We start from the raw sequence: 12,676 nt of genomic DNA, 5'->3' as shown, positions 1-12,676 counted from the left end.
TGTGGAAAATACTGCATTAACTGTTATTCACATCTTAGTGTGATTTCGTTTGTATGTTTTCAAATGTGATAGGTGACAGAGAATAGGACACAGGACAGATAAGTTTTGATGGGCCAGCATGGAGGTCTAAAGGCCTGGGTAGGAGAACTTAAAGGAGAAAGGGGGGAATAGAGAGGAGGTGGGCACATGCTATAGAGAAACTTCAGTAGCTACATAATTTGTGTTGCTGCCCCCAATAGTTTGTGTGAAATCTTCCTTGTCCTTCAGGTTTATTGTCTTCTCTAGGAAATTTTCCCAGACCTTCTCCTCTCCCCCAGGCCTAGGGTGGAAGCTCTTCCTATGTGCCTCCATGGTCCCCTGTGTTTACTTATCTCTGGCTGTGGCAGCAATGTACTGAAATTGCCTCTTTATTTACCTGTCTCTCCACTAGCCTGAAATTCCCACAGGACAAGAACTGTGTCTATTCGTTGTTCACATTTTCTGTGTCCCACCCATGCTTGGCACATTGAAGTACTCACGTTGAGCCTTTGTCTCATCCTCTTTGGACCATAAATGTGTAAGCGCTTAATCCTGACTTTCCTCACAGTTGGTGGGTATTGTTGAAGCTTGTATTACATCTGGGCCCGGTGCTGGCCACTCAGCCATAGTCCAGCCTAACAAGAACTCACATTCCAAGTAAGACCACAGAGCACCTCTGTCATACATTTTGTTTTACCTGTCTCCCTTTTTCTCTAGTGAAACAAGCAAAGGGTTTAGCCTGAATGTGTTCTATGTTGTACCACAGTTTATGGGGCATCTGACTAGGCTACAAGAAAGACTGAGATCAAAGGAGTAAAAGTTACACTTCTGAGAGAGTTTATAGGAAGCAATTAAAATTGAGGAGTTACAGATGTGTACAGAACACCCTGGGGAAAGGAAAAGAGGGGCTAGGTTGGTACTGGTGTAAGGTAAGAGATAAAATGAGCCAGAGAGAGAATCCCATATACCACATCTCCCATAATACAGGGAGGTTTCCTGAATGTAGAGGATGTGGAAGTTAAGAATAACCAAAATTTCCTCTAGGGAACCACCCCTCCCCGTCGCTCAGTCCCAAGGTGAAACACGTGATTTGGGCCGGAACAATTAGAGCCCCGAATCCACTAGCCCCAGTGACTGTGTGTGGAGCTAACCAGAGTGACTCCTAAGTCTGAATTTGAAGCTGGAAGGATAAAGTCCTGAAGCTGTTCCTCGATGGAGAATGACAATATGCCGATATGAAAAAGAGCAGAGGTACGAAATGGGAAGGCCCAGTTCTGATGACACCACATGCGTCCTGGGTTAAGCATCATCTGAAGTCTTTTATATATAAACCAGTAAATTCTCTTTTCTGAGTAAGCCAGTTTGAGTTGGATTTCCACTCTATTGCTATCAAAAGAGTCCCAATGATGCAGAGGAAATAAGAGCTTACATAGTAAGAACAAAGAAAAAGCTGGGGACCAAAAGCCAAGCAGTCGTGAACACCTCTGCTACCATCCCCACAGTTACAGAGGATGTACCTGAGCTTGTTAAAAAGACTCTGCTCCTTTGGCCATAACTGAATCCACCTCAGTTTCTTCCTCAGGAAATTAGAACTGGGACTAAGAGTTCAGTACAGTGGAGGTGGTTTCCTGAAGGGGAAAAGAGGCAAAACTTTGAAAGTTGTGGCATAGCTGTGTTTTCTGCCTGTGGACTGTGCAACAGAGACAGAAAGGCAATATCATCACATTGCAAATTGAAGGTTGCATCTTTGGTACGATGTTCAGAGAACTAGAATCCAGCTTTCCTGAATTCAAGAGTTGGGCAGGAAACAGCTGGGTCAGAGAGGCCTAAGAACTCGGGACACATGTGAGACTTGGGGCAGACAGCAGGGGGTGATCATAGCCCTGCCAGCCACCCCAGAAAAGCGTCAGGCCAAGTGCAAGCACTCAAAGATATCTCCCAACACTTAAAACATCAAAGAAATTCTGGTGCGTAAAGTACGTTCTGCTTGGCTCAGAGACAGGCCTTAGAGCCAGGACGCAGAAAGCAGCAGCACAGAATTGATACCACCTAAAGCTGCGGCACCTGGGAAGCGGTAGATTCTGGAAACTACAACTCCCACTATGCACCGCAATTGAACGGGCTAAGCCCGGGATAAACTACAAGTCCCAGAATGCCTTGGGCAAGAGGCGCGAGTACGAAGGAGCGGAGGGGCGTTGCTACGTCGCCCGCGCGGGACCGTTAAATTTGAATCTTGGCGACTAGCCTTGAGGTGGCCGGTTGGTGAGTCAGGTGTATACTGTAGTCCAGAAACACCGTCTGGTCGCTTCAATACCTCTAAGGGCAGGTTGAATAAGGAAACTTAAACGGTCTGAGGCCCGGAGGAAAAGCCCGCGCGCGGCAGAACGAGAGCCGGGAATGCAGGATGGCGGCGATGAAGGAAGAGGGTGCTCTGAGGTAGGTGCGGGAGAAAGGCTGGGACCTGGGCCTGCGAGACCCTGAGGTGCCTCACAGGTGACAGAGGCCCCAGTCAGAACAGTGAAGGAGAGGAGCGGCGCGATCAGTAGAAGAGCAGTCCAGGCCGCAACCTCCTTCCTGATCGAATCAGACGGCAAAGGGTGGAAGCGAAGACTGGGGTACGCACTGACCTCTATGGGGTGTGGGCACGTGAAAATCCCGCTGCATCCCGCTGCAACACAAAGGAGGCTGCGGGACCGCCGTGGTACAAAGAGCTTGGAATTTGTAGTGGGGTCTGTGTCTCCCTTCTCTGCTCAGCCATTGGCTAGCTCTTTGACATGGAAAATGCTGATATCAATGCTACATTACCGGGTTTGGGGAGAATTCAAAGTATTTGTAAAGTAACTGCCTCTGAATATGTGCTTAACAAGTGGTAGGTACTATCATTATGCCAGTGGAATAGTTAGAAATCTAAAAAGCCCTTCTCTGCATGCTTGCTCCTTTTACTTATGTAAATATGTATCAGCTCTTCTAGGTGGGAATTCTGTATGTGTTTTCGTTGTAGGGTACACAATGCTTAGATAAATGTCAAGTATGAGCTCTTTCATTAACACAACAAATATTTCTTGACAACCTATTCAGCAAATAAAAGACACAAAAATCTCTACCCTCCTGAAGCTTAGATTCTGGGTGGGGTGGGATGAGGGCAACAAACAATACACAAGATAAATAAACTAAAAGTTTGCTGGTGGGGGGTACTTTAAAAAAAATGGTGGGGTGGGGGGTTGGTGCAATTTTAGATAGTTTTGAACAGGAGGCCTCACTGAGAAGGTGTCATTTATATCAAGACTTGTAGGAAACTCAAGAGCTAGTCGTGCATATCTGGGGGAAACACAAAGGCTGGAGGGTGAGGGTTGAGGGAGGAGCTACACCTGGCAAGTAGTAGCTGGAGCAGAAAGACCAGAAGAGAAAAAGGAAATGAAGGAGGTAAAGTGAGGATGCAGGTATTGTAAGGACTTGGCTTTTACTCTGCTGAAGGTTGAAAGTCATTGGAAGGTTTTGAGTACAGGAAAGACATGATCTGACATGGAATCACTTTGGTTGGAGTGTTGGAAAGACTAAAGGCAGAAAAGGGTGGAAGCAAGGAAACCAGTTAAGAGGTGATTGAAATAATTGAGGCAAGAGAAGCGGGGCCTTGAGCCAAGCTGGAAATAGTGGAGACGGTGAGAAGAGGTTGATGTCTGGATATATTTTGAAGGTAGAGCCATCAGGATTTGCTGAGTGATTGGGGATGTGTGAGGGTGGTGTCAGGTTGGCACTAAGACGTTTGACTTGACCAACTAGGAAAATGAAATTGCCATTTATTTGAGATGAGGGAAGAGCCTGTCTAGGAGGAGGCAGGAGGAGGAGGAAGCAAGGGAGTAGTCCTAACTCAGTTTAGGACATTTAACTGCGATCATTTAATTGCTGGTTTAAGAGCAAGAGAAGAAATTCAGATGAACTCAAACAAACATTTATTCAGTGCTTACTAGTGTCAGATCCCATATTAGACACGGAGATACAGAAATAAATAACATGGCCGTTACAGGATTCACACAATAGTAAAAAGATGTGAGTAGTTACAACCTAAATTATTAATCAGTTATACTTTATTTTCTGCAGGAGAGTTTTCGCTCTCATCTAGACTGAGGTTACACATAACTTTACTCTGTTTTGAAGATTAGTGCCTTATCTGTCTCGTTTTAAACCCAGAGATAACGTCTCTTATCTAGAAATAGGCTTTTATCTGACTATTGCAGAGCTCTGAAGTTCAGAGAACATACCCAATACGGTGATTGCCTCCAAAAACTTGTGGGGATTCCTGACCTCTCTCCCCTTTCATCCCCTCCCCTTCCTCCCCTGTTCCCCCTCCCCTTTCCCCCCAGGCTTGATAGAATTTGGTGGGTGGGAGGGGCAATTGTGACCAGTGAACTATTTTCTGCACCTGCTCCTGGCTATCTATATATGTAAATTTCAGTTTTAAGTCATCAGTTGAAACATGGGATGGTAGGTAGTCTGACCAACACCTTGGTAATTTCAGATTAAACTAGATGATGCATTCAGTGGTAGGCATAGAACTGCTTTTTGTCTACTTTGCCAAATGTATAATATTTTCCCCCTTCTTTTCTTCCTGCCTTAAACTTTATTCTTACAGTACTGTCCACAATACCCTTGCTACATTCTGTCTTCCATTAGGCAAATACGATAGCCATAAACTTGGAAACCAGGTCACAGAAAGGCTCAGAAGTTTAGGAGTATAATACCACTACTAATGTGTCTGTACATGATCTTCAACCCAGGCATCACGAATAATCACTTATCTGAAAACATTTACAACAATCTAGTGATGTAATAGCTCAATGTTGGTATGAGACTTATTTTTGTTTCCCCTTCACAGTGAAGCCATGTCCCTGGAGGGAGATGAATGGGAGCTGAGTAAAGAAAATGTACAACCCTTAAGGCAGGGGCGGAGCATATCCACTCTTCAGGGAGTATTGGCACAGCAAGAATCTGTGCGTAACGCTACCCTGCAGCAGCAGAAACGGTATGTAGAACAGTTGGGGTTCAACCTGTCATCATTCTTCCCTGACTGGTAGACAATGTATGTGGATCTATGCACAGTGGCATAAAGAGTACTCTTCAAAAATCGGTAGTATGAGAATCTGTTCTCTGCCTGCTTTCTCGTCACGTGACAGCTATCTAAAGATCTCCCTCCTCAAGTACCATTAAGAACAAGAGCTATAGGATTTCATTTCATTGTGGAGCAGCCAAAATCTTCTATCATTAGAAACACATCTTATACAGGGGGCAATGAGAAGCAAAGTAAAGGAAGTATCATATTACAATATTTCCCCAAAGTATTATGTCATTCTGAATCTTTAAATAGAATGAATTCTTTGATAGTAATCAATTAGAGAAATTTCGTCCTCGGATTCTTAGTAATAAGAGAGAGTGAATCTGCTCTCTTTTATGTGTGCTCAATTATTAACTTTCTAGAAAGTATTTTTGATAACGAGAAAAAAGAAATAGTGATCTCCAAAGAAAATGGAAACCTCAGAGAAACTGAATTTGTACTAGAAAGTTTTTCAGTATGATGGTTTAACAAACTCTGGATAAACAAAAGCTGAAAAATACTACAACTTATTCAAATGGACCTATGGAACTTGCTCTGCTTTGACTAATGCATATTTTGATAAATATGCTTTTTTCAAAAAAGTAAATTATCAGTTTCCACCCTTAATCTCTGACAAAAACTTCTGTCATCATAAACAAATTATCGTAATTTAGGTTATAATGTAATGAATATCCTTGTTCATTTCATTGGATCTTTAAAAGCATTGGGTTTTATGGTTTCGTTCCAGAGATTATGGGGTCCTATTCGTACCTCTTCTTCCAAGCTTCTATGACAATGTACTAGTTTTTCTACCTTTCTAACTGCTCTTCCATTTTTCTTGTTGGCTGCGTTTTACGTAAGTCTCTGTTCTTTGCCCTCTGTTCGTCCATATTCAAGTTTTTCAGGATTGTTTCACTACTGTGTACATCTCTTATTTGCCTTCTAAATGTCTTTTTATCTACCTGTAACATATAATTAAATAAATGTTTCACTGATGTATTAAATACTGAATCTCTTCTCTTATAAATGACCTTCCTTTTTCTACTCCATTTTGGTCAGTAGTACCAAAACTCACCTGAATGATCTTACTGCCCTCTCACTCTAATTTTATTTAGTTGGTTACTAAGGACTGGTGATTTTTTTAAAAGTATAATTTACATCCAGTGAAATGCTCTGGTTTTTATGTAAATCATTTAATCAGTTTTGACATGCATATCAAGACACAGAACATTTTCATTACCTCAGAAAGTTCTCTCATGCTCCTTCCCAATCAAAGCAACCGGTGATCAGATTTCTGTCACCATAGGTTATTTTTGCTTATTCCAGTATTTCATATAAATGGAATCATACAGTTGTTTCACTCAGCATGGTTTTTTTTTTTTATAAGCTTTTCCATGTTGTATGTGTCAGTAGATTGTTCCTTTTTAATACTGAGTAGTATTCCATTTATTTATCCATTTATCAATTGATAGACATTTAGATTCTTTCCAGTTTTATATGCTTTATGAATAAAGCTGCTATGAACATACTTGTGCAAGGCTTTGTGTGGACATAGGTTTTTCACTTCTATGTAATTGCTGGGTCATAGAATAAATGTATGTTTAACTTTTTAAGGAACTGCCAGTTTTCCATAGAGATTGTGACATTTTATACTCCTACCACCAATGTATGAGAGTCTATTTGCTCCACACCCACTCCAGTATTGGGTGTTGTCAGTCTTTTTCATTTTAGCCATTCTGGGGGGGCTGTGTAACAGTATTTCATTATGGTTTTACTTCCCATTTCCCTGGTGATTAATGATGGTGAGCACTTTTTTGCATGCTTATTAGCCTTTTATATATCTTTAGTACTGTATTTGTTAACATATTTTGCCTAGTTTTAAAATTAGATTGTAAAGAGTTCTTTATGTAGTCTGTATCCAAGTCCTTTATCAAGTATATGTGTTGCAGATATTTTCTCCCCATCCATGGCTGTCTATTTTCTTGGTGGTATTTTTTGATAAACAAGAAGTTTTTAATTTTGATGAAGTTTAATTCATTAGTCTTTTTCTTTTATGGTTAGTGATTTTTGTGTCTTCTCTAGGAGATTGTTGCTCCTCCAAAGTTGCAAAGGTATTCTGTGTTTTCTTCTAGTAGCTTTATTGTTTGTTTTTATGTTTAGGTCCTTGCTTTCATCTTAAATTTATCCTTGTGTTTGGTTTAAGGTTGGAGTAAAAGTTCTCCCTTCCCCCTCCTCCCACCCGCCCCAATATGAATATCTAGTTGTTCTGCCTCCGTTTTTTGTTAGATTTTTTTTCCTTTTCCCATTGAATTGTTCTGGGGCCCTTGTCAAAAATCATTTGATTGTGTGTGGATTATTTCTGGACTTTCTATTCTGTTCCATTGTTCTAATTGTCTGTTCTTTCACCAATTATACATTGTCTTGATTAGCTTTAAATGGTACGTCTTGAAATCAGGTAGAGTGTGTTCTCCAAGTTTTATTGTGTGTTTTTTTCAGAATCATTTTGGCTATTTTTGGTCCTTTGCCTTTCCATACAAATTTTTTTTTTTTTTAGGTGTGTCTTTCCAGGACCCATCAGCTCCAAGTCAAGTAGTTGTTTCAATCTAGTTGTGGAGGGCACAGCTCACAGTGGCCCATGTGGGGATCGAACCGGCAACTTTGTTGTTAAGAGCACCATGCTCCAACCAACTGAGCTAACTGGCCACCTCTCCAAACAAATTTTTTAAATTCTTGTTAATTTCTAGAAAAGAGCCTGCTGGGATTTTGGTTGGATTGCATTGAATCTATAGATTTATTTGGAGGATTGCTGATTTTTATCAGTGGTGACTTGGATTTAATTTTTTTCACCATTACTGCACATAATCCCCTCATTATTTCATACTGAAATTACCATATTAGCTTCCTAATTATGGCCCTTTTTCTAATAGTTGTATTTTTATACTGTTACTTGGTTAATCTTTTTGAAATCTTATCATATTCAAGATAACTCTCCAATTAAAACCCAGTAGTGGCTTGAGTAGATGTAATCCAGAGTCTTTAGATTTACATTTAAAGTATTCCCTTCTTACCTCTCCAGAGAGCTCCGTTTATTCCCAATTTTGAATTTATGTTATAGCTCAATTTCCTCAATTTCCACTTTCACAACTTTATTTAATACTGATTTCCCTCTCTCTTGAAAAACTCCCTTTTTCTTTCAAATGTTATGGTTCCTTCAGAGTCCCACCTTCTTTGGCTGCTTCTTTGACTTCTTAAAGCCTTAACTATCCATTCTTTGCAATTGTAATATACTATACTGCTTTGTATTTTGTTAATTTTTCATTTGTATACTTTATCTTTCTTATTAGAGTATAAATTCCTTTGTGTCAAGGACTATTTTATTATTCTTTATATCAAACATAAACCCTTAATAGTATTTGTTAATTTATCTAAATTGAAGTTTATTACTCAATACTTCCCCTCTATTGTAGTTGGTCAGTCTTAACTTAGTCTTTGCCCTCTGTCTTTACCAGGTCTTTACCAAGTCACACTTTGTACTCTCTTTAAGGCACTTCCCAAATTATATGTGGTATTTTTCTCTGACTAATGTTGCCTATGGAATTTTTCTTTAAGATTCTTATTTCTGTATATATTTGTGTATGTATTTAGTTTGTTCAGTACTTCATATACATATAAAATAACTATCATTTTTTGCATACTTACTATGTCTAAAGACTTTACATTTAAGACTAATCAACCTAATCAGATAGGTACTATTATTATATTATCCCCATTTTATAGATGAGGAAACTACAGAGATTAAATAGTTTGTCCAGTGTCACTCAGCTAGTGATTAGTGGAGCTACAGTTAAACCTAAGAAGTCTTGTTCCAGAGCTTTAAATTACTGTGTACTATTGCTTTTCTATATGTTGTCTTAGAATTTGTTTCTCTGATTTCTACATGTTTTGTCCTCCTGTTATTAGGCAGAATCCTAATTATTTCTATTATTTTTCATTCTATTTAACAAAGCTTCAAACTCCAGTGGAGTTATCTAGATTCATATTAAACACTTACTAAATGAATAAAAATGGAGGTGATACTTGTTCATTTGGCTGTTATCGCAATTGCTTATGCTTATATTTTCTGTTTAAATTTCAGAGCATTTGAATCTGAAATTCGATTTTACACTGGAAATGACCCTCTGGATGTTTGGGATAGGTAGGTCTTTTTTATTTAAACAAGGGCTATGGAAACTTAACAGATGAGTCCTTCAGGCCATGCTTCTCAAATTGGGGTATACCGAGCAGTGTACGAGTTTAAAGTGGTGTCTTGGGGGCACAGAGAGACAGAATAATCATAGCGTCTCTTCCTGAGGTATTTAGAACTGAAGAAATTTCAAGTTTGTGGCATGCAGCTGTGAGCTATATACCCTTCTATCCCCATCCCCGTTATTTCCAACAGGCACTTATTAGAAATACTTGGGGAATTTTGAGGGAGACAGGCTTAGGACATGTCATTGAGGACCTCTAAATAAACATTTTCAATATATTAGATATTTCTGCTTTAAAAAATCCAGAGTGGGTTTTGGAGCAAGAACAAAAGTACATATTAAACTTTAAAAATATTCTTTTCCTTTTCTTTCTGTGCAGGTATATTAACTGGACAGAGCAGAACTATCCTCAGGGAGGGAAGGAAAGTAATATGTCAGCATTGTTAGAAAGAGCTGTAGAAGCACTACAAGGAGAGAAAAGATACTATAATGATCCTCGATTTCTCAGTCTCTGGCTTAAATTGGTAAGTCTCAAACACCATCGGAATTTAAAATATTAAAACAAGATTTTCTCCAGAGATACCTGGTACACCAAAAAATGGAAAAACCTAAGCAATTTAGGATGTACTAAACATTTAATATATACTCAGTGTTTGCTACATTGGTTCTACTTTAAAGGTGGATCTTAATATAAGCTTTTTTACCCTTTTGAGAGTGATCACAGGCTGGTATGCCTCTCCATGGGAGTGGGTTGTTTGCTTTAAACATAATTGGGCCAGGCAACTAACTATTGGAGGAGGATGGGTAGGAGCCAACACAGGGCATTAGTAAAATTGGGGTAAAGCTTTTGTAGGTGATTCTAGTATCCCTTTCTCCTCTTTTTGAGAATCATCATCATGAAAAATGATGTTTAATTCTTCATCTGTCTTTGAGCTTCTTTTGCCTAGTATATTGCTACATCCAAAAATGTCCGCCTGACTACTTTGTACTGTCTTAACTTGACATGTAGTTCTTTTATTTCTAGAACACTCTTGAGGATTTTTTACGAAAACATTTTCATTAAAAATAATGACCCGGGTTTCTTGGACATTAATTTCATTGCTTTTATCCTAAAAGAGATTTTTAAAAAGTGATAAATATTTAGAATAGAATATTAGGTAATAGATCATTAGGTAATGCATAATTAGATACTTACAAAAATAAATAAATTTAAAAAAATAAAAATAGATAATTAGATAATTGACAATTCTAAATAGAATATTTACAACAACCGTTTTGATATAAAAAATATTGACTTGAAATTGATAAAATTTTTGGCTAAAATATATTTCTTGATGAGGGCTTATCTTAAACTTCAAATAATTGCCAATATAGGAATTAGGTGAATCCTGAAGTCATAATGTTTCTTCATTTCTGCAGGACATTTGACATATCTTGTTATCCTTATTGACAAGTTGGAGAAATTACCTTAGGGATATTACTTACAGGAATTTATAACAAAGGATGGCACTCAAAGAATGCTAAACAGATTTGTTAGCATGAAAACTGTACTCTTAGTCCCTGGTGGTATACTGGTGGATTTTGTTTTTCATTCTGTCCTCTATAATATTCTTACCTTGTATGATATTCTTATATGTGATTTACTAAAAGGTTAGATTAGGTAAAGCTCTAAAGTGACTTAATACCAGGATTCTGTGATTATATATCATTGGAGCTACTGAAAGTACCAATTAATTGGAATAATTTCTCTGTTCACTTTTGCTAACCTGGGGCTGGTACTGAAGAACAAATGACATTTATCATAAAGTAAAAATCATAGGCTAGCCCAGTGTTACTGAAAGAATGGTCTGCAGACTGTTCAAGGTAAATATAAAAATTGAGAATAATCATTTATAAATTTTGTTAACAATTTCATATTGCCATAGCATCCAAGCACATCATCATCTATCTAGTAACTTCTATTTTTATTGTATTTAAAAAAAATAACGGTCCATAATGGAATGGAAATTTTCTCACACACACACACACACACACACACACACACACACACACACAACTGGTCCCTTCAGCACAGGTCATCTGAGAGGCACTGATTGGGACAACCCTCAAATTCAAATGATCCGCCCTAGAATGATCAGCAATAATCTGACCTTTGTACATGGATAACAAGGTGCATGTTATATACATTTTGCTCTCTATATATATTTGCTATTTTGCTGATCATTATATATATTTGCTATTTTGCTTTTTTTTTTTTCCTTTAGGATGGTCAGGAGGAATTTTCTTTTGCTTTGCAGAAAGATGTCTCCAATTATTTTTATAAGGGATAATTACAGTCTAGCTAAGGAAAAATTTGTTCTTAGATAATATCCAATATTTTTAGTTAAAAGTGTAAAATTGTTTTAGATTGACTTTTTAGGAGGTACCAAAAAAATTTAACTTTTGGATCTATTACTCTAGCCATGTTGTCCTTTTACTTATGTCATTTCTTAAGAGATCTCCTTCAGCATTCTGGAATAACCACGGGCAGCCAACATTTATTGGCTGTCCCATGTTGCATCAGAGCTATTCAGAAAGCTGTTAACAAAATGAAATCAATGTTGAACTTTATTTATGTAGTAACAGATACAAAGGACTAGATCTTATAATAGTAACCCATTTAGAATTATGACTTTGCTTGAAACACCATTACATATGGGAAAACATCACTAATTTGGGTAAGCAGAAAAAACCCATTTACTGAATTACTGCAAAATTAAACTATAAATTACTAATTGTTTTTGTGAAAGATATAAATGGAGGATTTCATTTATTCAGTCTTTTTCTACCAAACCCTGGCTAGGGACTGGTGTATAGTAGATAGCAATGTTTTCTACATTTGTGTTGGGGAAGACAGATGTTAAGCCATTGTTTGTAAGTGTAACAAAAAAAAAGAGGAAAAATATTGAGTTGTATGGTCACGCATATCAGGAGGACTTATTTGGCTAGACAATCAGGAAAAGGTAGGTATGAGAGAAAATACGTCTAATAAATAGGAGAAAAATGCTATCCTCCCTGGTAGTAAAAGAACTAATTAGAACACTGAAATGCCATTTTTATATGAAATTAGAAAGTTTTAAAAATAAGTGTTTTCTGTGAAATTAGTATTTGGGAATTACTAGTAGCATTTAATATTTTTACAACTCTCTTTAAAAGCAATTTTAACTTTTTAACATAGTCCTACTAGGGATTTATCTTAAGGGAGTAATGTAAAACGTGAAAGGTTGTATGCATGAAGATATTTATTATAGAATTATTTATAATTGGGCAAAATTAAAAGTTG

The 12,676-nt window shown here is 37.8% G+C and overlaps 1 protein-coding gene across 3 annotated transcripts in view; it reads left to right on the top strand.

Moving 5' to 3' along the window:
- Positions 1-2,227: 2,227 nt before the first annotated feature.
- Positions 2,228-12,676, top strand: part of BUB1B (BUB1 mitotic checkpoint serine/threonine kinase B) — a 55,635-nt gene continuing 45,186 nt past the window's right edge. For all 3 annotated transcript variants that reach the window (XM_033109721.1, XM_033109719.1, XM_033109720.1), the window contains exons 1-4: positions 2,228-2,454; positions 4,892-5,038; positions 9,243-9,302; positions 9,734-9,878. In XM_033109721.1, coding sequence (XP_032965612.1) covers positions 2,423-2,454; positions 4,892-5,038; positions 9,243-9,302; positions 9,734-9,878 — 384 coding nt within the window. In that variant the 5' untranslated portion in view covers positions 2,228-2,422. The remainder of the gene's footprint in view (positions 2,455-4,891; positions 5,039-9,242; positions 9,303-9,733; positions 9,879-12,676) is intronic.

Source organism: Rhinolophus ferrumequinum, chromosome 6 (genome assembly GCF_004115265.2).
Source record: "Rhinolophus ferrumequinum isolate MPI-CBG mRhiFer1 chromosome 6, mRhiFer1_v1.p, whole genome shotgun sequence".
Lineage (NCBI taxonomy): Eukaryota > Metazoa > Chordata > Mammalia > Chiroptera > Rhinolophidae > Rhinolophus > Rhinolophus ferrumequinum.
The sequence above is the reverse complement of the archived record's forward strand: the minus strand, read 5'-3'. Positions and strand labels throughout refer to the sequence as shown.